The sequence below is a fragment of the Saimiri boliviensis genome, chromosome 2 (assembly GCF_048565385.1).
Source record: "Saimiri boliviensis isolate mSaiBol1 chromosome 2, mSaiBol1.pri, whole genome shotgun sequence".
NCBI lineage: Eukaryota > Metazoa > Chordata > Mammalia > Primates > Cebidae > Saimiri > Saimiri boliviensis.
In genome coordinates, this window is record NC_133450.1 from 9,135,415 (window position 1) to 9,159,671 (window position 24,257).

Consider the following 24,257-nt stretch of genomic DNA (forward strand, 5'->3'; position numbering starts at 1 on the left):
AGGAGCACAAGGCTTGGACTGCAAGACCAGGAGATTTGGGGAGCCAGGGATGCCAGCCGTGTTCCTCATATGCAGAAGGGAAGTAACAAGTATTGAATGTTCACTTACCTTTCATTCCCGTGTGAAGCAGATATTCCCATTTTGCAAAAAAAAAAAAAAAAAAAAAAAAAAAGTGGGCAGAGAGGCACTCAGGAGAACTAGAAAGCAGATGGAACTAAGAGGACTTCATTCAGTATCAGATGAATAAAGTTAGCATTTATATATTATGTGGGTCTCCTAATTTGATTTTCAAATTGTTCTTCAGAAAGATTTTTTTGCTACATATTTTTTAAAAAGCTAGGCCATCCCAGGCACGGTGGCTCATGCCTATAGGCCCTGCCACTCAGAAGGCTGAGGCGGGAGGATGGTTTAGCCCAGGAAAGGCTGCAGTGAGCTCCTGGCTGGACCGAATATAATTTCAGTAATCAATTTCTCTAGTTCCTTAGTGGAGAAGTTTCTGTCAATGTGTACAGCACCAGAAACCAAGAGGAGGTGGCAGCGGAGTGTTCTCTGCTGACCATGAGGTTGGCTCTTGGTGTTGCTTTGCCATTGATGATGGTTCTTCTCTTCCTCCATGGGAGAGGGAGAGAATACAGTCTGAGTGGGGTAAGAAAGCTAGCCATGCACTTATAGACTGTTCACACTGGAGTCTTAAGAGTGACTATTTTAGTTATGATTGTATTGTTAGAGTTTGAGATTTACAACATCCCTAGTTTAACAGTTATGTTCTGCTTTTCTAGATGCTGTCCTTTTCCCTTGTTAGTATTCTCTTTAACCCATTCTTCAGCTAAAGTCAAGTTTGAGTATTCCCTCCTTTGACACTTGTTCACTGAGCACAAAGAATTCCTATAGTTACCGCTCCAGAGACCTACTGTCATTACAGATGAGGAAGCTGATGCAGGTGGAAGGACTAGGAGCATGTGTCATGCAGGGAATCAGAGTGGGGTTTTCATCTGGTCCACCCACCAACTAGTTTGTAACCTCAGAGCTTCCACTTCCCCGTCCCCGACATGGGGTCATAGTCTCATGGGACTGTTGTGAAGAATGACATGCCACACAGATGAGCGCAGTGCTACTGTTGCTGTTAATGGATGAAGGTAGAGCAGGCATCTAACATGCGGATATAGGCCATCAACTTATTTGTTTTGTGACACCATCCTCACTAGTTCACAAATGCCCTTTAGTATAGGCTGAGCATCCCTTAACTGAAATGCTTGAGACCATTTGTGTTTCAGTTCTTTTTACAGACTTTGGAATACTTGTATATAGTTAAGTTTTTTATATATACTTTATGATCTTAATTTTAGACAAGGGCCCGCTGTCACCCAGTCTCAAGTGTAATGGTACAAACACAGCTCACTGAAGCCACAACTCCATGCCACCACACTGCACTAATTAAAGAAAAATTTTTTTTCGAGACAGTGTCACTCTGTCACCCAGGCTGGAGTGCAATGGTATAATCTCAGCTCACTGCAATCTCGGCCTCACGGGTTCAAGTGATTCTCCTACCTCAGCCTCCCAAGTAGCTGGGATTACAGGAGCATGCTACCACACCTGGGTAATTTTTCGCATTTTTAGTAGAGGCGGGGTTTCACTGTGTTAGCCAGGATGGTCTCAATCTCCTGACCTTGTGATCCATCCACCTTGGCCTCCCAAAGTGTTGGGATGACAGGCATGAGCCACTGTATCCAGCTAAAAAATTGTAGAGGGTGTGTTAAGACAGGCTGGCCTCAAACTGTTGGGCTTAAGTCATCCATCTGCCTCAGCCTCCCAAAGTGCAGGATCACAGGCATGAACCATCAGGACTGGCTTACGGTTTTAATATACAGGTTGGGCATTCCTAACCCAAAAAAATCAAAATGTTCCAATGAGCATTTCCTTTGAGTATCATGTTAGTGTTTTAGACTTTGGGTTAAGGGATGCTCAAGCTGTGTATTAAAAACACAAAACTGGCCACGTCTGGTGACTCACACTTGCAAATCTCAGCACTTTGGGAGGTCAAGGTGGGCAGACTGCTTGAGCCCAGGAGGTTGAGATTTTTCTACAAAAAATTAGCCAGGCATGGTGGCATGACCATAGTCCCAGCTCCTTGGAAGTGGCTGAAGTGAGAAGATCAATTTGAGCCTGGGAGCTTGAAAGCTGCTGTAAGCCATGACTGCACCACTACACTCCAGCCTGGGCCACAGCAAGACCCCATCTCAAAAAAATTAAAACACAGATCTGTAATGACACCTGCATCCTCCTACCCATGGTTAACCACCTTACTCAAGGTTTTTGAGCTTATGAAAATCTCAAAGTGTTGCTTTGAACATTCCCAGGCATGTATCCTAATGCCCACATGTAGTTTCTCTTGAGCAATGCCTCAAAGCAGAACTGCCATTCTCCCCCCCAAAGTTGCTGGAATAACTTACACAAATGATCTTTTCACATTAGCCTGAGGACGGTCATGGTTGGAAGTCATGCTTTTCATCACCGAAAGTCATCTATTAAATGCTGATGGAGGTAAGGATAAGACTCATTCATATGCAAAGTGCCAGTCACACGTAATGACTACTCTGAACACACAATACTCACGGTTTATTATATAAATCCAAACCTGAAAAGTCACAATTTCCATTCAGGCTACTGTCAAAAAAAGCTTAGTTTTGGGGACACGGGTTTGAATCTTGTTTTATCCACTTTGTGTAACCGTTTACTTTGTGTAATAGTTTCTTTTCTGCACTCCTTCAGTGTTACTGTAAAACTCCCAATCATTTGATGAGACATTACACAGCTAGATCTTGTTGCCTGACAACCTTGGGATGTAGCAGTCAACATTCTGCATAGGTCCAAGTTCTCAGGCAGGATTGTACAGGGTAATTACCCAGGAGGCTTTCTAAAGCTAAGGTCTGTATTCCCCTCCTCCCACAGCGTAGGGGACACACCTTACAATCATCAAGTTTATACAGGTAACCTGGACAAAGCATCTGCTCTGATCCTTCCTCCTGCCACCCCAGTGCAGTTTTCAACACTGTACCACAAGGTGCCATCTTGTTAGGTGACAGGGAAAAATCCAGCATGTGTCATGTCAGAACAGGTTGAAAGCCAACATTACAAAACCGTGACCATTTTTGCCGAGCACATTCCCAAACTATGGGCAAGACCAACAGCAGTTAAAGTTCAGCTTTTTATTGAACACATTTTAAAAGAGGTTTAGTCAAAAAGACCAAAGCCCATATCATCATCAGACTCCTCGGATTCTTCTTTCTTTGCTTCCACTTTCTTCTCCTCAGCTAGAAAAAAAGTAAATCAGGTTTCAGGACTTCCATACATCATGTTATTTGTGGCAAATTAATGCCAATTTTGCCTATAACACTAGGTATTTTTTTTAATTTTCATTTTATCTTACATGACTACTGCAGTCATACTTATTTTTATCTCTACATTCTGACCTCAATACTAAAAACTCCGATTCCTACCTGGAGCAGCAGCAGTGGAGGGGGCAGGACCTCCTGCTGGTGCAGCACCAGCTGCTGGAGCAGGCCCACCAGCCCCGACATTGCAGATGAGGCTCCCAATGCTGACGTTGGCCAGGGCCTGCAATACATGTGCACGCAGAGTTAAATGCCCAGTTCTGTCCTTGTAACACAGCGCTCATGCAGCCAAAAAAGAAAAGTATCCCCGCTTCCAGGTTACAGTGACCAACGCCTAACACTATATACAGTGGGTTCTACATCCATGGACTCAACAGTGGATAGAAAATACTTAGGGAGGAAAAGGCATGTGTACAAAACACGCAGACTTCTGAAGTGTACAGGAGGATGTGCACAGGTCACACGCAGACACATTTATGTAAGAGATGGAACATCCTGGAATTTTGCTATCAGTGGAATGTCCTGGAACCAAGGCCCCAGACACTGGCTTTTCTTTACTAATAGCAAGACTTAGACAGGGCAACACACTGCTGTTCAACTTTGAATCTGATAATTACATTCCTGTATGTTAAGAACCTCCTGAGGTGGCCAGTTTCCCTCCTTTTACAAATAACATGTTGGTAAAAAATCCAAACTTCCTGAAACGCTCAAATAAATATTCTGTCCACAGTTCCATGTCTCCTCTTAACGGTGAATTCAAATTTTCAGTCTACTAAACAAATTTAGGACTTTTCAAAAGAGGCTTGTTCAAGTTACCATAGGTACAGTGTTTTCAATCTTTCAAAACTCTTTACAGAGGACACAATCCGGGAGTTAGATGCTATTAGCTTCACTTGCCAGAGATTAAGGAACTTGTACAATGGAAAACAGCCAATGCAAGCTCCGTGGCCGGAAACCTTGCCTTCATCAGTCTTTTATATCCCAATACAAAAGTACTTACTGTGTCAATGAAGTCCTGTAAACCCAAATGTCCCTTAAATATAGGTTATACTGAAAGGATGAGGATTTGCTTGCAAATTAACATGGGTAGTGCTTATCTCCCCGGTGACCCTTTCTGGGAAGAAATGACCTGATTAAGATTTTTTAAACCATGGTTTCAAATTAAAAGGGAAGCCAGAATCTGAGATAAGGAAAAATAAGACTTGACAAACTTAAATCTTTTCATTTTTTTTAAGATGGGGTTTCACCATGATGGCCAGGCTGGTCTTGAACTCCTGACCTCAGGTGCTCCACCCACCTTGGCCTCTCAAAGTGCTAGGATTACAGGCGTGAGCCACCGTGCCCGGCCTACTTAAATCTTATTAGCTCCTAGAGATATAAATGCAACGAAGTACACTTAGGAGATCCAGCGGCACGTGTGGCCTTATGGCACTGCTGGAGGTCATCTGGCACGTACACCTGCCCTAGTCAATCAGCCAGCCTTACCAAATCGCTTTGCCACCATCATCTTACCTTTGCAAACAAGCCAGGCCAAAAAGGTTCAACATTTACACCGGCTGCTTTAATGAGGGCATTGATCTTATCCTCCTACAACAAATAAAACGTCAATCCGTCAAAACGTAGCGTATGTAACATCTCCAAAATGCTGTAAAGGCAAGTCACTCAAAGCAAGTGTACAGAACATGTTTAACCAGCTCAGATATCCTCTCACAAGCAAGAGATGTGTGCCAGGCGGCCCTCAATGAGGCGAGCCCATCGCTGCTGTTTCACGGGCTGGGAATGGCCTGAGTCACACGGGCTATTTTAAGTGACAAGACCCGGGAGGTGGAGCCGAGCTCCTGCGCTTTCCTCCAAGCCACACCGTCTCGCCCCGCAGGCCTACTAGGACCGAGGAATTCAAGGCAATTGCACCTAAAGAGGTCCGAGCAAGTGTCCCTGCGTGAGACGGGAGCGCAGGTGCGCAGGCGCCGCGGGAAAGCTTTTCCCCAGGAAGGATCTTGGAGTCGGAGCGCCCAGCCGCCAGCACGCTCCCCGCCCGCCGGGCCCGCACGTGGTCCAGGGGGTCCAGGCCCCGCCCCGCGCCAAAGGCCCCCGCCCCGCGCCGCCGGAGTTCGCGGCCTGGCCCCGGCCAGAAGCGCTGGGCCGAACGGCCTGGAGCCGGGACCGCAAGCAGAGCCGGGAGCCGCCGCCCACGGGCACCCCGGCCGCCGGCCCGCGCCCGCACTCACCGTGACGGTCACCTCATCGTCGTGCAGAATGAGGGCCGAGTAGATGCAGGCGAGCTCGGAGACGGAGGCCATGGTGCGGGTGAGTGCGGGGCTAGCGCTGCCGGACGCGGTGCTAGTCGCCGGATGAAGTGAGGGCCTCACCCCAACGCGGCCTTAGCTTCCTCGGAAGGACCGAGCACCTTGGCGGCAGCTGAGGAAAGGGGTCGGCGCTTCCGCGCAGTCTCTTTATGTGACCACGCGGACCAATCGGCGCCCGCAGCGGGCGGAAGAGGCGGGCCCAGGACCCACTGAAGGCGCCTGCGCGCCGCGCCGGATTCGTTCTTCCTGTCGAGGAAGTTTCTTAGCGCCTGCGAGTACGGTGTATGTTTATTAGAGTAAATTATAGGACTTGAGAACGTTGAAAACACTTTTAGGATAGGGTTGCCTAGCATTCGGACTTCGTCTCCGTTGGCTCCATGGGCTGCGCGACTTGGCAGGAGCTCTTCTGTGGCCCTGATGACACTATTCGTAATCTGACCCTTGAGGGTCAGGGCTGCGTCCCATCTTGGAGGCCCCTGCCTAGTGCAGGGTCTCGGGTAAGATAGGAGGAAGGGAGAAACTAACAGCGTTATGAGATCAGTAGCCGTGGGACGCTTACTATGTCCCAGGCACTGAGCCACATTCTACAAGGGTTCACGTAATCCTCACATAGAAGCAGTTGGATGTCATCTCCATCTTGCAGACGGCAAAACTAAGCCTTAGAGCTGGTGACTAGCCCGATTGGGTACTTAGCGCGCGGTGGAGCGTGGAGTTGGATTCCGGACGCCTAAGTTCACTGCCTCGTGCTTGGGGGATGGGAATTGGTATATGGGTACGTGGGTAAATTGTCTACAACCTGTTGTTATCTGAACCTAGTTTAAATTCGTACCTTCAAAACTGGTCATCTTTGCATTCCTCGTGGAATTTGCTTAGTTTACTGAAAAGTTAGTTAAATGTATTTTGTTTTCGGGAACCTTCTTTATTTAGCCCATGCTATTATTTCATAATCATCTCTGAAGAAACTTTTCAACTGGAATCCACCAATCTGGAGTCCCACTTGGGTCGATCTTAACTACAAACGTAAATATTTTAATATCCCGATTTTTTTTTTTTTTAAAAAGCTTGTATAAAGCTATCAAACTTTTAAAAAATAAAACTATTCCGTTTTCATCCAAATCTAAGAAGCCATTATAGTGGCCGGGCGCGGTGCCGCACACCTGTAACCCGAGCACTTTGGGAGGCCGAGGCGGGCGGATCATCTGAGGTCAAGAGTTCTAGACCAGTCTGACCAACATGGAGAAACCCCGTCTCTACAAAAAATACAAAATTAGCCAGGCATGGTAGCGCATGCCTATAATCCCAGCTATTCAGGAGGCTGAGGCAAGAGAATCACTTGAACCTAGGAGGCAGAGGTTGCAGTGAGCTGAGATCGTGCCACTGCACTCCAGCCTAGGTAACAAGAGCAAAAACTCCGTTTCAAAAACAACAACAAAGAAGAACAGAAAGAAAGAAAGAAAAAGGAAGCCATTATAGTGGAATTTTGGTCAAGAAAATTTAAAGCTATTAAAAAATCCAAACATTTCCAAAGCTATAATGAATCAGTCCAAAATACTGTTCCTCCAGCAATGTACTTAAAAACCTGATCTGATTGGCAAGTGGCACTTTGTGGTCATTGAGGAAATCATCTTTTTCTTCGCTTATACATTATAGATAATACTTTTACAGGGTATCAATCAGTAAGCACTAACCACAGCTATTCAAGAGAACTAGTTAAGCAAAACATCAATACTCACGCATTTCTTTTGGTGTTGTCGAAGGACTTAGTGGATTCATTACTTCAGACAGGTTCCACTGTCCCATATTCTATCATAGTAAAAATTTCCTATTAATATTTTGAAAAGACTATGCAATAAGCCATTTAATTTTTTTTTAAGTGGGCTGGGGCAGGGCATGGTGGTTCATGCCTGTAATCCAAGCACTTTTGGGAGGCCACGGTAAGAGGATCGCTTGAGCCCGGGAGTTCAAGACCAGCCTGGCAGCACAGAGAGATCAGTCTTGATTATCTTGTTTTTTTGAGATAGGGTCTCACTTGGTTGCCCAGGCAGGAGCACAGTGGCACCATCACAGCTCACTGCAACCTCTGCCTCCCAGGCTCAGGCAATCCTCCCACCTCAGCCTCCCCAGTAGGTGGGACTATACATGCATGCCACCACACCTGGCTAATTTTTATTTTTTGTAGGGATGGGATTTCGCTGTTACCCAGACTGGTCTCAAACTCCTGAGCTCAAGCCATCCTGTTTCAGCCTCTGAAAATGCTGCAATTACAGGTATTAGCCACCGTGCCCAGGCTATTATTTTAAATAATCACTTAAAAAGCAGGCTGGGTTCAGCAGCTCATGCATGTAATCCTAGCACTTTGAGACCAAGTCAGGAGGATTGCTTGAGCCCAAAAGTTTGAGACCAGACAAGGCCACAGAGTGAGGCCCCATCTCTGCAAAAAATAAAGTTAGCCAGATGTGCAGGCATTTGCCTGTAATTGCAGCTACTCATGAGGCTGAGGTGACAGGATTGCTTGAGCCTGAGAGTGAACTGTGATCATGCCATTGCATTCCAGTCGAGGTGACAGAATGAGATCCCATCTCAAAAAAGAAAAAAAAAAAAAAAAGCTAGTCTGGGCAACATAGCAAGACTGTCTCAACCCCCACCTCCAAAATTTTTTTTTAAATTAGCTGGGCATGGTGGTGAACACCTGTAGTCCCAACTACTTGGGAGACTGAGGCAGGAGGATCACTTGAGTCCAGGAGTTCAGGGTCACAGTGAGCCATGCTCACACCACTGCATTCCAGCCTGGGCAACAGAGCAAGACCCTGTTTCTAAAAAAGAGTTTAAAAAAGGAAATCAAGAAATGGAAAGAATAAATTCTATATCTACTGCAGTAGGAATTTAACCTTTAGAGTGTGCTAAAGCATTCTAAAAACACACATATAGGCTGGGCATGGTGGCTCATGCCTGCAATCCCAGCACTTTGGGAGGCTGAGGCGAGAGGCTCACCTGAGGTCACGAGTTTGAGACCAGCCTGACCAACATGGAGAAACCTCTACTAAAAATATGTAACTAGCCAGGTGTGGTGGCGGCACATGCCTATAATCTCAGCTACTCGAGAGGCTGAGGCAGGAGAATCACTTGAACCAGAAAGGCGGTGGTTGCCATGTGCAGAAATTGCACCATTGCACTCCAGCTTGGGCAACAAGAGTGAAACTCCATCTCAAAAAAACAAGAAACAAAACAAAAACACCCATGTATGACAGTCTATTACTATGCGGTGAGTGACCAGTTCATTTTGTCTTTGGAATCGGCTTTAGGCAAGGACTAATACCACACTTTTATTACTAATAAAGATTAAATTATCATTGTAGTTAAAAAAAAAAAAAAAGCTCAGCCTCTAAAGAAATCCAAATTAAATCCAAGTAAAATGTGTGTTCACCCATGCAATATGATATTTCACCATGATTTCAACAGTATTTTTTCTAATTTATGTTGTCCCCAAACCATGTTTTTTGTTTAAATGTCTAGAAGTCATACTTAATATGTAGATAATTATGGCTGTCACACACAAAAAGGCATTGTCCATTTAACATCATATTATTTTGTATTTTCCAGTGCTTTCTTTTAATGAATCCCACAAACAATGAGTGCTAGGTAAATGCAGGGCACTGTGCCAGGTGCTGGGACGATGTGTTAAATGAACGGCCATCACACAACTATGTATTTCTTAGTGCTTTTAATTTTAATTCTTTTGGAATATCTAAATGTCAAAAAGTGAATATATACATACAGAATTCAAAATTTCCTAAATGGTTATTGGCCAGTCATTGACATCTTTATTTTGAAAGTCTGAATAGTCAAATAGTTCTAAAGTGCATTCCTGCAACTAATAAATAGCAGCATTTGTTTATAAAACCTTAAGAAATTCAGACCAGGGCTGGCAAAGTCACAATAAAAAATAAGGCGTGATCTAGATATATACTTCCTTAATCATCTAAGACAAACACTTGTGTGAATGTTTATTAAGTATACATGAAATATAAAAAGCATTATAAAAAAATTCATACAGCAATGAAAAAAGGAGTCTTCCTCTGCTATTAATATTAAATATGGCAAAAAATATACTATACAAGGTTTATTGAATACTAGCTGTCTTTGGAACCACAGGGAAAGCTTTGATCTAGGTCAGTGTATGATACAGCTGAGGTCTGGGATGTTCAACAAAACTGAAGTTCTACAAGATGACTTGGAAGACTACTTCTGACGTGGCTTTGGAGGAATCATCCACACAAATGAAAATGTTCTTTCACTACTGGGACTGTCGGTTCATGGCTTCTTGCGCCTAAAACATAACAACAAGCACTTAAGAGTTGAACTTTGCAATTTGTTAACACATTCATAGCAAATTAATCTTTAGGAGGGCTTTGAGAACTGCTGTTTTATCATGAGAAAATTCAAGCTCCTCTGAGAAGGCAAACAACTTTTATAAAATATGCTTATCTTAGTATTAAATTTAGGAAACAGGATTTCCCATCATTATCCTGTTGCAACAATTTTCCAGATTGCTCACTAAGGAATGTAAATATTTAAAATGGTGTGTGTGTGTGTGTGTGTGTGTGTGTATAAAGAAGGGGTTTTATTAAACTATGGAAAAAGACTGGGTCAGACTTCTCTGAGTATGAGTTCAATAGAAGAGGAAAAGGTTTGATTGATTGGTGTGTGTGTTTGATTGGTGTGTGTGTGTGTGTGTGTGTGTGTGTGTAAAGAAGGGGTTTTATTAAACTATGGAAAAAAACTGGGTCAGACTCATGAGTATGAGTTCAATAGAAGAGGAAAAGGTTTGATTCCTTCCCTACCATAGATTCTTCCATTCGGGGTTATTTATTTTAGTGAACACCTACTGCTATACCAAGACGAAGAAGTAAGTGAATAAAGAATGATTTACACAAAGCTATCTAGTCCCCAACTAAAGCCTTTAGCCTTCCCTCCTTAGAGGTGCTCTCAGTTCAGCCTTAGAAAGCTTTATGAGCGTTGGCAGAATATTAACAAAAGCCATCAGTTTGCCACCACCGCCTGCCTTGTAGCTCTGATTGCTCTCATCCAGCCTTCTGAGGCTCTCAGCATTGCAGCTGCCTACTTCAGTCTGCCCATAGGGGCCCAGATAGTCCAAGGGGAAAACAAAAACCATGTATTTTTTTCTGAAGAACAAGTGGATGGTTGGTAGAAGAAGAGATAATGTAAAGACTGGAGAAGGAAAAAAGCACACAGCAAGACCCCAGTTACAGTCAGTGCTCACTTGGGTTGTGCGTGATGCTGATATCCAGGTCCCAGCTGGGATCCTGCTCTCATCTCCACAGCCACGGAACACTGAGAGGAAAATGACAAGACGATAAAGATCAGCTCCTCTCAATAGTCTATAAAATACAGTTGTTTAGCAGGCTCTACCTAGGTGAAATGCAATATTGTATTCTAGTTCAGCAGACACTTACATTAAAACACCAGTCACTTATAGTTTCTTTCTAGCACAGGCCACAAATATCATGAGCCAGAAGGGTCTTTAGAGCTAGTCATCTAAACTTACCTCATTTTAGATAAGTTCGTGAAGAGAGTTGGTGGCTAAGGCCATAGCTTAGGCCTTCTGACCCCTACCTTTTCAAAGTTCGTTCCAAGAGCTTCACAGGAATAACAGTTGCAAGGGGATTCCTGGTGAAGTGGATTCTTGTTATTCTAAAAATAGGCCTACATGGTAGACTGGCAATGTGAGATTATACCTCAGCATTTTCAAAGAGCATAACAATCTAGAGCTGTGGGGTTTAAAACATGACAAGCCCAATTTTGTTAAGCAGACAAATATTTAATTTTTCCCCTACCCTTGTTTCTACATCGGTCCATTCAGACTCTGCACCATCTGGTTGGGCAGGTGCTACTGTGGAAGATCTTCGTTTCCGACTACTGAAAAAGGGGAAACATGATGCAACAATTATTTTTGCATCTAAGAAGAGGGAAAATATTAGAAGTAGGGAAATACTATCTACATCCCTTTGGAGAATTAATGATAAATTTCACAGGTGATTCTGTTCCTCAAAAATGAGCAGCTAAGAAAATGACCAACTTTTACAGAGATTTTTGATAGTTACTTACCCATTTGGTGATTCTTGCTTTAAAGTCTCAATATCAGTAAACTGAACAGATTGTCCACCACCCCTTGTTTTATAAACATCACCCTAAAGCCAAAAGAAAAGGTCACTGTTACACATTGATACATCCAAAATGAAAAACACATACATATTTCAAATTGTTCTCACGATTCTATAGAATTCCCATCCACAAAATCACATGGTACTTGCTGAGTCTGTTCTATCAAAATAATTTAGAAATTTGAGTGCATATCTCTCACAAACAAAAGAAGTACAATACAATGTAATCAGTAACATTTGTAATTGCAGAAAAAAAATATTCCTTTGGCTCTACCTGCAATTTAAAAACTAAACTTGCACTAAGGAGCAAGAAATTTGCTGGAAATTTCTACATGTTCTAAGGCATTGTATTTTCTTCTCTCAGTGCCCCTTGTTGCCCATATTCAAATGACAGTATAGTCTTATTTGTAGCTAGTTATAATGAGAACAAAAACTCTAAATTGAACTTGAAATTAAAAGCTTTTTTGGGGGTCTTATCTTTTACTTTCCTGATTATTCACTGACTCTATGATCAAAGGAGTATTCTATAGGCAGGCAAGAAGCTTATTTTTGGGAGATGGTTTTAGGTAGATCAATACTGAGTAATTTTGATAGGTCAAATTTTAACACAGTTTTGTTTTTGTTTTTTTTTTTTTTTAATCTTTAACTGACAGAGAGCAATGGGAGTTCTTTGCTTAGATTTACTTTTAGGCCGGGTGCGGTGGCTCAAGCCTGTAATCTCAGCACTTTGGGAGGCCGAGGCGGGTGGATCACGAGGTCGAGAGATCGAGACCATCCTGGTCAACATGGTGAAACCCCGTCTCTACTAAAAATACAAAAAATTAGCTGGGCATGGTGGCACATGCCTGTAATCCCAGCTACTCAGGAGGCTGAGGCAGGAGAATTGCCTGAACCCAGGAGGCGGAGGTTGCGGTGAGCCAAGATCGCGCCATTGCACTCCAGCCTGGGTAACAAGAGCGAAACTCCGTCTCAAAAAAAAAAAAAAAAAAAAAAAGATTTACTTTTAAAGTAGTGGTTAGAACTAAATATATAATCATTAAAAAATTAAAGTGCATCATGGATCTAGAATTCTAAAAAACTGAAGAATCTACCCCTATTGAAAGCATAAGTAATTGCAGTTTGGTGGACTTAAAACCTAAGCAGTTACTAACTTTCTGCTAACAAAAAGGTTATATCAAATACCCATTGATGTTGCAGTTGACACTGCCTGTGTGTCACCAAAGGAGTAGGAGGACTAATGGACTTTTGTTGAGTTTTTAAATATATTTTTTCTGTGTAAATACGTTTTTTACCTTAATTAGTTTAGTTTCAATCTCCCCATCGGAGGCTAGTTCCTGGTGGGTCAGCATGTACTTCTCACACTTAGCTAGTGCCTTTTCATTTGCAACAGATACTGTGATGGCATGAGGGACATGTGGCTGCATGACTGTTTCAGTTTGCACATTAGAGGCGGGCTTATGATCTACCCATCTGTCTCCTGCAGAGCGTGATCGTCTGTGTCGGAGACGAATTGGTGGAGCATTCTGATCAGGTTGAAAGAGGAATTGAGAAACAAGCATAACCCAGAATTAATTTAAGGGTATTAGAAGTGCAGCAGGTTTGGCTACATTAATTGATGAGTATCAAACCTTTCAAAAGCTAAATATGTTATTCAGGTAATTTAAACATTATCTTTGCATTTAAACACAAAACCAACAATGTCTTTAACACGATCTTGTATGTCATATATTAGACCTAGCAATTCACCTTTCAACAAAGGATAAAAGAAAAAATTATAGTAATGCTGCAAGTCTTTCCTGCTTGGGAGTGGTTCAGGACAAATAATTCATTTCATATTCCTGATCAAAACCCAGTATTTATCCCTGCTACTGAGAGGTAAGCCATTATGTCCACAACTCTGTTAAAATCTTCAATAAGATCAATAAAAGCCCTACATGTTTTCTAGGCTTTTAAACAAAACAGAAAACAATCCAAAGAACATAAGGCATAGTAAGAACTGTATGAATAAAATGATTAAAAGAAATGTAAAATACTTCTGAGTGCTTTCAGTTAAGAGCTTAAAATCTCCTAATAGAACTTCAGGAAAAGCTCAAATACAATAATGGTTATAATATACCAACTAATTTTCCCCCCATAACATTTCATACAGGTTCAAGAAACAAACAAATACAGTGTCAAATCAGTCTCTCTATCAAACAATAAAAAACTAGTTGCTGGGCCAGGCATGGTGGCACATGCCTGTAATCTCAGCACTTTGGATGGCTGAGGTAGAGGGATCACTTGAACTCAGAAGTTCAAGGCCAGCCTAGAAAACATGTGAAACCCAGTCTCTATAAAAAAAATATTAGCTGGGCTTGGTGACACGTGCCTGTAGTCCCATCTACTCATGAGGCTGAGGTGAGAGGATCGCTTGAGCCCAGGAGGTGGAGACTGTGGTGAGCCAAGATCACACCACACTGCCTGAACAACAGACCCTGTCTCAAAAACAAACAAGTTGCTTCTAGTCAAATCACATGTAAATCTGGGAAAGTTAAATTAAGCACGTTCAGCCTAAGAAAATAATATTTCATATATATGCAATAGTTATAGTTTAAAGCAAATGAATTATCTTTAGTATTTTACGAACATCTCCAGTTTGTAAAACTAATAGCAGGGCTAGTTGCAGTGGCTCACACTTAAAATTCCAGCATTTGGGAGGCTGAGGTGGGAGGAGGATCACTTGATGCCAAGAGTTCAAGACCAGCTTAGGTAACACAGCAAGACTATCTCTACAAAAAATTTGAAAATTAGCCAGGTGTGATAGCACACACCGGTGGTCCAGCTACTCAGGAGGCTGAGGTAGAAAGATCGCTTGAGCCTGGAAGGTCAAGGCTGCAGTGAGCCTAGATGATGCCACTGCATTCCAGCCTGGGCAATAGATCAAGATCCCATCTCAAAAAAAAAAAAAAAAAAAAATTCAAAAAACAAAAGTAAAGCAAATGGGAAATTCTTCCAACACTGGTCAAGTATGAAGACTTCAATTTCAAAATGCCCACCTGAGTAACTGCATCATTTTCCCTATATAGTTGTTAGAAACAAATACAGCACTGGTGACAGCTCTAAGACATGGGCAATACAGTTTACCACTAAAGACGCTGAGCCTCAAGACAAACAGAAAACATTCCATTCCTAAAATGATTTAATGTTGAACACAAGAAAGTCTGCTCATTATCATCTACCATTCAGCAAAAGCAAGGGTTTTCTTCAAACATTTAACAATAAACATACAATGAAACAAGCTTCAGAAAGATGATAATCCATATAATCTACCAGCATTTATGAGATATTTAATTTTTTTCCTCAAAGTATAAATTCAGTCCACTTGACATAATTTTTGACCAACAAACTTGGACACACAGATACTAACCTTATAGTAACTTCTCTGCTGCACTTCTAAAGAGATTTTGATTTCATGTAAGAAGAATCTCTAGTAAATCCCCTTCAATATCTCATAGCCAAATTAGATACCACATTAATGTTGGCAAGGCATAAGCGGGCCTTGAATAGTTTCCAGCCTATAAACTTTCATCAAATGGCTGACTAAAGTTGATCAGAATGACCATTTACCATAGTTTGCTGTCTAAAAATGTTTAAGAAAAAGTCTGCAAAGTAAAGAACTTAAGAGACTTGAGAATCATCTGTTTCCTCGGTAAATAACTTGGGATTCCTCACCGTTACTTAATAATCAGGAATTCAGGCCACCTAAATGAACATTTATCTATACCTTGACTTATACATGAAAATCTAAAGTAAATGTTTACCGTAAGATTTATTTAGAAGAAAAATTCTGGAAGAGTTTGTTAAGATTTTACTAAATATAAAATTCACAAATACTAACTTGGTCCATTAATCAGATTCAAATGAAACTTTACCTTAATCTTTAAGAAGAAAAATGTGAAAGTGAATTTATTTAAATGCCCTTGCGTGAGGCACACCACTTATAAACTGAGATAAATACCTCAAGATTAAAAGCAATTTATTGGGCATGGAAATCAGTAATTTTAAAATAACTGGCCTGGACCCTTCAAGGAAAATAGTCAATGTCATAAAAGTCAAAAAAGTAGGGGAATAGGGTGAGACTATTTTATATTAAAAGAGATAAAAGAAATAATCATGATATGCAATACGTACACTCACTTTCATAGTATCAAGGATTGAAAAAAGAAAAGCTGCCTGGGTGCAGTGGCTTGCTTGTAATCTCAGCACCCTGGGAGGCCAAGGCAGGAGGATTACCGGAACTCAAGTGTTCACTAACAGCCTGGGCAACATGATGAGACCTTGTCTCTATTAAAAATAAAAAATTAGGCTGGTGGCATGCCTGTAGTCTCAGCTACTCAGGAGGCTGAGGTAAGAGGATCACTTCAGCTCAGGAAGACTGAGGCTGCAGTGAAGACTGAGGCTGCAGTGTACTCCATCCTGGATGACAGAGTAAGACCCTGTCTCAAAAAAAAAAAAAACCAATAAGTCAATTTTGGGACAACTGGATATAGAGGATATTTATTTAATTAATGTTTATTTTCTTGAATGTGATAAAGATTGTGGCCAGGTAGTACAATGTCCTTATTCTTAAAGATTAAGTGTCTCTAAGTATATGATTTACTTTTACAAAGCTTATTTATCTAAGTTAATAATTGGTAAACTTAGGCAGGGAGGGAAAGACATTACCATAGTCTTTCAACTTAGCTTTGGGTCTGAAATTTTTCAAAATAAAAATTTGAGAAAACAATTATTAAAACAAGGGCTCAAAAGGAAGTACAAAAATCTAACTTGAGGAAGGGAAACCAAAAGAAAAATATGGAAAGTAAGCTCTAAAACACATTCACCAATTTTGTGCAAAGCTTACTAGCCTATGCAGCTGAAAAGCGCAGACTTCTCTGGGATGCACCCAACTGACGTGTATTCACCGAACACACTTCTGTTGGCAGATGTGTTTAGGCTTTTTCAGATGACGAGCCAGGCCTCAACTTCAGTGAGTCAGTGTTTCAAATTAACTGAGAAATTAGACCTTCTTTATATGATAGCCCAACCATTTTTCCAATGAACTTTCAGAACCAAGTTACAAAAAACAAGATAAAATCTATTGCTACAATGCATTAAATTAATACTGGCATTAAATTAAACTAACCCTGCAGCAATGATCCTCTTCTATTTCTAGCTCATTTCTGAATGTAGGAACCACCTCCCTGCCTTCAGTCCAGTACATCCCTCGCCTTCTGTCTGACACGATACAAGTTTTGCTTTGTCCTGGCTCCTGCTGCCTACGCCTTGCAATAGATGTGTCTCTGAGAGGTGTGTTGTACGTAGGAATTTTCTGTTCCCATTCCGAGATACAGGAAGCTACAGAAATGCTGCTGCAAGAGTTAGAGCGCCTATGTAGCTGTGGCTGGCTCATGAGTTGCTGGCCGTTGGAAATCTGAGCAATATAGTTACCAGAAAGCTAGAAAAATTGGAGAGAAATTAATAAGCAAGACTGAAAAACTAAGAGAAACATTTCATTACTTTTCCATAATTTTAGCATATAAAGACAATATTACAGATTATTTGTACTTGTTTTTTGTGCTAAACTAGTGTTTATTCTAAATTTTAAAACAGTCTTTAAGAGAAATTTCAGAAACATAGTTATAAAATATAAAAATCCTCATAGAAATAGTCATCTAATCTGAATAACATTTCTCTAGTACAAAGTTACTACACAACTACAAATAACTTACAGGGACAGGCGATGGAGAAACAGATCTTGGAGTAACTTTTTCTCGATCTCGCTCCCGAGAGGGTCTCTCTGGCTTCTCAATTTTAGGTTCAGTAACAATAGCCTTCAGTTGTTTCAGCTTTTCATCTTTGACCCAGAGTTTATTCTGCATCTCAAGCTGTTTGGCTGCCACTCTACGCTCCTACAGATCATCAATGGCAATATATATTATAATTCAATCACAGCAAAAGAGTACATCAGATTACCCAATCACTTTATTTCCTAAAAATGACAGTTCTCTAATTCTTCCTAAGAGTTAACGACTAGCACCAAAACCCTACCACAAATATAGTAATTCAAAATATTGAACCTAACTACAACGTAAAATAAATCATCCAACTCTGAGACAACCACTACACAAATGACACTCACACATTCTTTCTCCCACTTCATTGTCGTTTCTGTCACCATGCCTTGCAACCTGGCCTCTAATCTGCGTTTGTCAGAAAACTGTCGCTGAAGTTTCTGGTTCTGAGTTTCAAGTTCCTGTTGCAAATTGCGTTTATCTTCTTCATAGATAGTAGTTGTTTTCTCTAAAATCTCAATCTAGGAAGGTAGATCATTATGTTCAATATTGGATATGTAAATATTTCTTAATTTGCTTATGCAAGCATATTTGTGGAAAGAAAAATCATGGAGAAAGCACTTTTTTCTCTAACATTTCATCTGAATTACCACCCCCATTCTCAGAAATGAGAACACATTAAACAAGTTCCTCACCCAAAGACAGTTATAACTAGCCTTACGTGAAAATTACTTTCTCCTGAAATTAAGGCCTAAAATTTTTTTACGCTATTTTCAGAATTTAAAAAAACCTATGTTGGTTAAGACTAACTTCTCTTTAGAATGCATGGGTACCCTATCAAACCTCTAAATGATCCTCTGTAAATGAGAGAGCAAACATATTACACAGCGCTGCAATGCTTCCCAACAAAACAGTATTACCTCCTACCCTATAGCAAGAGACTGATCGTGAGTTTATACTTTTACAATCTGATTTGTAAACCAAATACAGATCCAATTAAGCTTTACTGAGTAACTGTTATGTCCAAGGTATTATGCTGGCACTTTCATATCATTTCATTTAATCATTTATCTCATAGGGAAAAAAAAGCATACTAAGGAAATACTTCTAATAAATTGAAAAACAAGCTACAACCAAAGCTAAGCTCTAGAAAGCTCCCTTGTTTAGGTCAGAGAACATCCTTTTCAACTGTTAAAACTCTCATAAAATTGACATGATTCTTTTCTTCATTTCACTCCCATTTCCTGTTTAGCATGGGATGAGGATTAGTAAATAACCAAGTGAAAACTTTTTTTATTTTTATTTTTTGGAGACAGGCTCTTGCTCTGTCACCTAGGCTGGAGTGCAGTAGTGTAATCTCAGCTCACTGCAGCCTCAACCTCCCAGGCTCAAGCCATTCTCCCATCTCAGCCTTCCGAGAAGCTGGGACTACAGGCATGCACCACCGTGCCTGGCTAATTTTTTTTTGTAGATGTGGGGTTTCACAATGTTGTCCAGTCTGGTCTGGAACTCCTGGGATCAAGTGATCTGCCTGCCTTGGCCTCCCAATGTGCTGAAACTATAGGCATGAACTACCTCACTCAGCCTGAGAATTCTCTCCTTTTTTTGAGATGGAGTCTTGCTCTTGTCACCCAGGCTGGAGTGCAGTGGCGCAATCTTGGCTCACTGCAAACTCTGCCTCTTGGGTTCAAGCAATTCTCCTCCCTCAGCCTCCCAAGTAGCTGGGATTACAGGTACCCTCCACCACCCGCACAAGTTTTTGTATTTTAGTAGAGAGGAGGTTTCACCATGTTGGCCAGGCTGGTCTCAAACTCCTGACCTGAGGTGATCTGCCGGCCTCAGTCTCCCAAAGTGCTGGGATTACCACCGTGAGCCACCGAGCCTGGCCCAGAACTCGTAATAAGCAGCATTTACAGGCCATTGGAGCACAACAGATCCCTCAGAGACCAGTGTTAAAACACCAGCACATACATCTATCATGTCAAAACAAACCTTATATTCTAAAGTTTTGTTTTTCTTTTCCAGTCGTTCTATTTCCAATTTCTGTCCTGAGATCATCTTTTCCTTTTCACTTAGTTTCCCCTGAATGTAGTTTTCTTTATTCAAGACAGCATTGTCAAATTCTTGTAACAAAGCTTTAAAAGTATTAGCTGAAACAAAAACATACAAGCCAAGTTTTACTCCAGTTCTAAAACAAACAATGAAGTCAACTTTTATTAGCAGACACTAAATAAAATGTAGTTACTCAGCAAATCTCTGTGAAAATCAGTCTATCATAAGAAAACAAGTTTAGAGAGAAATCAGGAGCTTAATTCTCAAATTGACGAGATATTCACAGAAGCTTTCTATTAAATGCTAAAAAATACTCAAGTCTTTCATTGTGCACTATAGCATTCTCTTCCCAATCCTTACAGGTACTCTGCTTCACAGTAACAAATGCAAAAATAGAAATAACACTACATTTGGGGGTTAGTTAAACCTGAGTTGAAATCCCTTGTACATCACTCACTAGTTATGACTTAGGCAAGTTAATTAGTATTTTTGAGCAAATTTCATTTTAGTATGGAAATTTAAATACCATTTTATCTCACAACTTTTTGGTAAAGATTAAAACGAATAATGATAATAAAAATAGTAGATACAATCATTCACTGAGATATATTCACCATGTATCAGAGTTTACTGTTCTACAGGATTTTCATACATTATCTCATTTATCTTCACAACATATCCTGAGGTAGAAAAAATTACAATCCCCATTATGTAGACAGGGGAAACTAAAAAATATTTTTTTATGTTTCCATCACTGTTGGTAAAAAAATAACAACAACAAAAAAAAAACACACGCTCACTTTTTTCTTTTTGACTTTCTTAGAATACAAAAAAAAGCTGTGGAAAAACTCCTTGTCATTCTAATCAATGCCTTGAGTGCTTAAAAGTTATAAAGACACGATTTTCTTTAACTTCCTTAAAGATGCAATCTACCATAAAACTCAGATTCATTAAAAAGACTTTCAATGTTAGAAGTTAAAGTTATTGCAAATTGGCAGGGCATGGTGGCTCATGGCTGTAATCCCAGCACTTTGGGAGGCTGAGGCAGGCGGATCACTGGAGGTCGGGAGTTTGAGACCAGTCTGGCCAACATGGCGAAACCCCATCTCCACTGACAGTACAAAAATAAGTTGGGCGTGGTGGCGTGTGCCTGTAATCCCAGCTACTCAGAAGCATGGGACAGGAGAATTGCTTGAACCCGGAGGCAGAGGTTGCAGGGGACCAAGATCGCACCACTTCACTCCAGCTTGGAGGAGCGTGAAACTGTCTCAAAATTACTGCAAATAGTATTGCCCTTACATTGTTTGTTAAACTCATCAATCATCATTTGTCGTAGGTGATGTCGTTTCTCTAAGGCTTCAATCAGCCTTGGAAGTGTCTGCTCATCGTTGATATCCAAAATTTCGCATGATGGCAAAGGCGGAAAACTCTGCAAAACCACGTCAGCAACCAATGGTTCTGTATTGAGTTACAGAAAATTATAAAGAGTTACAAAGGAGAGAAAGAACTTATTTAAACAAGTTTAACACTCAATACAGCCCCAGTCCAACTAACCATGCAATTTCTTGAGCTGACATAAGTTTACTTCCCTAAAAATGAGAGAATCATAGTATGCAAACTAAGCTCATTTAAATTTTGTTATTATGCACTTGGTTCTTGAGAAGGTATGTAAACATTTCCTGTATGAAATAATTAAAAAAAAGAAAGAGACAGACCAATAGTGGACAAATGATACAACACCAAATCATACCATCTCCAATTGGACCTCGAGGCTGGTTCCTATATCGCCTCCCAGGCGTTAAACCACATATGACCTTGTCTATAGGTCTTGCTACTTCAACTTCTTGAGTCACTTCTGCAAATCTCATGACTTGCTAAAACACAAAATAAATGGAGTTTAAAAACAAGATACTCAAGTCTCAGAAATTACTACATGAGCAAAGACTGCTTATTTTCATTTATTTGAGACAGAGTCTCACTGTCACCAGGCTGGAGTGCCGTGGCATGACATGACTCACTGCAACTTTGACCTCCCAGGCAGGCTCAATTGGTCATCCCACTTCAGCCTCCCAATGTGTTGGGATTACAAGCATGAGCCATCACACCAAGCCTAGTTTCCTTCTACAGTCGAGGGTTCTCTATCAATTTATAAAATATTCAAAATGTCATTCTTCTCATGCAAATAACCGTTTTCCCTACAAAAACTCAGGACGTCATAGGACAAATAAATTAAAATTACCAAGCTTTCTTCATAATCTTCAGCCTTTGGATTCACACACACAATCATACGCACTTTTCCTTCCCCATCGAAGTAGTTCTTGAACAGATGGGTTAACTTTGAATCTCGATATGGAACCATCTACAAAGACGTTCAAATCCAAATGTATTACACAAAAACGCACACAAATGAAACTATACAAAAGATCACAGAAGGCTGTTGTTTACCTTGTTAGTCCCATACATTTGGTTCTCTCTCAGGACGTCCATACATGTTCTTAGCGTCATTAGTGACTGATTAATATTACCTGACAGAAAAAAAATATATAGAAGCTATTTGAGAACAACAATATAGTAGCTAAATTGTGTTCTGTTTGCCTATAAAATCTCAACTTCATACAAACATTAGATAGAAATGACAACAGTTTTTGTGGCTCAATATAAAGAGCTGTCTATGCATGGTCCAGACTCTCTTTCAATAGCAGTATTTCTGGGAAGGTTAAACAGCCATCCTTCCGGGATTCGATCAACAGGATTTTCCACAAAATGCAACATTACAATTAATGACCATAAGGTTTCTTTCAAATCTTAAATTCTGTGAAGGAATATCTTAGACACAGATGTTGAATATCCTCATATTAAAATACATTCTCTAGGCAATTGGTGGGAATCATGGCAACCCCAGACCACTATCCTGCCTCTGGGAGTGGGGGAAGAACATCGTCTGCCTGGGGAGTAACTATAAAGACCATGCCAGGGAGATACCAGCACAGTGTTGAGTGCGCCCGTGCAGTTTCTGATGCTGTCCACAGCCTACCCACCCGAGAACTCGCACATCCTCATGCCCGTGTACAGCCACAAGGCTCACCGCAAGCTGGAGCTGGGCGGTGATGGGCAAGCATGGCCACACAGTCCCCAAGGCTGCAGCCATGGACTATGTGGATGGATATGCCCTGTGCCAGGACATGACCGCCCAGGACGTGCAGGATGAGTGTAGGAAGAAGGGTCTGCCCTGGACTCTGGCCAAGAGTTTTATGGCCTCCAGGAGAGTCAGCGGATTTGTGTCCAAGGAGAAGATCTCTGACCCGCACAACCTGAGGCTGTGGCTCAAGGTCAATGGCGAACTCAAGACAGGAGGGTGAGATCCTCTATGATTTTTCCCACCCTCTATATCATCAGCTATATTTCTAAGATCCTGACATTGGAAGAAGGAGATATTATTTTGACCGGGACGCCAAAGGGAGTTGGACTGGTTAAAGAAAACGAGGAGATCCAGGCTGGCATGCCTGGCGTGGTCGGTATGAGATTTAAGATAAAAAGGCCAGAATATTGAGTAATTTCTTAACAAATTTCAGGGAGAAGGGAACAAGACAAAAGCAAATAATGGCTATTAAATGTCACAATCCTTTAATAAGAAACCAATTATTCAAAAAATGATTAGATTGATATGACTCAACTCATAGAAGATGGATTCTTTAAAAAAACATGAACTAGAATGGACAGGCCAGAAATGTAAAAAGCCAAGGTAAAGTATTTCTGGTGCTTTGGAAAAGATTTTATCAAACCAAATGTTCAAAAGAGTTTCCTTTCGTAAAACTGGATTGGAGAAGACTTTTCAGTGGGTTATCTCTAAGATGATCAGTAGTTCAAGACTTAAAACCTGCAGAGAAAACTGAAAGTTCTGCTCCAGATCAGTGTTTCCCCGATTTCCTTGGACTTGGTCATCGTCAGGAAGCATTTGTCAAAATAAAAATTTCCAAATTACTGGCCCATCCCAGAGCCACTCAATTTGATGGGATTAATCTCCAGTGAAGCTGTGTTTACAGAGCACTCCAAATGATTCTTTATCAAGGAAATGTGGAAAAACACTCCTATACATAATCAGTTAATTAAAAATGTTACTGAATCAGTGAACAGTTAATGAAGATTTCACCTGTTTACTTAAGCGTGGCTATCCTGACCCAGCGATTCTGAGTTCAGGAGATCACTTTGAAATTATTTTTTCCAAATATGCTGCCTTTTACGTGGCTAAAAATTAAAATAAAATAAAAATAAATACATAAAATATATTCTCTAAGGCAGCAGGTTCCCAGCCTTTTTGGCACCAGGGACCAGTTTCATGGAAGACAAGTTTTACACAGATCGGCTGGGGATTGAGGGGTGTGGTTTGGGGATAAAATTGTTCCAGCTCAGATAATCAGGTATTAGATTCTCATAAGAAGAGTCTAAACTTTCCCCTACATCTAGAGGAGTTCTCCTGCTGTTTCTAACAGTCGTCTTAGGAATCAGCTAACT

General features: G+C 40.9%; 2 protein-coding genes and 2 pseudogenes across 5 annotated transcripts in view; 2 read left to right on the top strand and 2 right to left on the bottom strand.

Moving 5' to 3' along the window:
* Window positions 1-445: 445 nt before the first annotated feature.
* Window positions 446-645, top strand: LOC120364230 (small nucleolar RNA U3; annotated as a pseudogene).
* A 1,945-nt stretch (window positions 646-2,590) lies between these two features.
* On the bottom strand, window positions 2,591-5,842 carry RPLP1 (ribosomal protein lateral stalk subunit P1). The gene is made up of 4 exons (XM_039469254.2): window positions 5,621-5,842; window positions 4,905-4,979; window positions 3,498-3,615; window positions 2,591-3,311 (listed from the first exon to the last, which is right to left on the bottom strand). Exons 1-4 carry the CDS (start codon window positions 5,690-5,692, stop codon window positions 3,232-3,234), a joined length of 345 nt encoding a protein of 114 aa, XP_039325188.1. The 5' UTR covers window positions 5,693-5,842; the 3' UTR covers window positions 2,591-3,231.
* Window positions 5,843-9,392: 3,550 nt separating this feature from the next.
* Window positions 9,393-24,257, bottom strand: part of KIF23 (kinesin family member 23) — a 30,453-nt gene continuing 15,588 nt past the window's right edge. Inside the window, exons 12-24 of one of the 4 annotated variants that reach the window (XM_074392736.1) lie at window positions 22,191-22,270; window positions 21,985-22,104; window positions 21,496-21,619; window positions 21,045-21,203; window positions 19,686-19,843; window positions 18,041-18,214; window positions 17,631-17,810; window positions 17,045-17,356; window positions 13,173-13,403; window positions 11,825-11,907; window positions 11,554-11,635; window positions 10,980-11,050; window positions 9,393-10,025 (exon numbers count right to left, since the gene is read on the bottom strand). In XM_074392736.1, the coding sequence (XP_074248837.1) occupies window positions 10,010-10,025; window positions 10,980-11,050; window positions 11,554-11,635; window positions 11,825-11,907; window positions 13,173-13,403; window positions 17,045-17,356; window positions 17,631-17,810; window positions 18,041-18,214; window positions 19,686-19,843; window positions 21,045-21,203; window positions 21,496-21,619; window positions 21,985-22,104; window positions 22,191-22,270 (1,790 nt within the window). In that variant the 3' untranslated portion in view covers window positions 9,393-10,009. The remainder of the gene's footprint in view (window positions 10,026-10,979; window positions 11,051-11,553; window positions 11,636-11,824; window positions 11,908-13,172; window positions 13,404-17,044; window positions 17,357-17,630; window positions 17,811-18,040; window positions 18,215-19,685; window positions 19,844-21,044; window positions 21,204-21,495; window positions 21,620-21,984; window positions 22,105-22,190; window positions 22,271-24,257) is intronic. The other 3 variants (XM_074392737.1, XM_074392738.1, XM_074392739.1) reach the window with 3 other exon arrangements.
* On the top strand, window positions 22,417-23,295 carry LOC104651671 (oxaloacetate tautomerase FAHD1, mitochondrial-like; annotated as a pseudogene).

Coding starts and splice junctions, on each gene's coding strand:
- RPLP1 (XM_039469254.2), bottom strand. CDS start 5,692: ATGGCCTCCGTCTCCGAGCTCGCCTGCATCTACTCGGCCCTCATTCTG. Junction 4,980..5,620: donor ACGATGAGGTGACCGTCACG/GTGAGTGCGGGC, acceptor TATTTGTTGTAG/GAGGATAAGATCAATGCCCT. Junction 3,616..4,904: donor GGCCTGGCTTGTTTGCAAAG/GTAAGATGATGG, acceptor CATGTATTGCAG/GCCCTGGCCAACGTCAGCAT.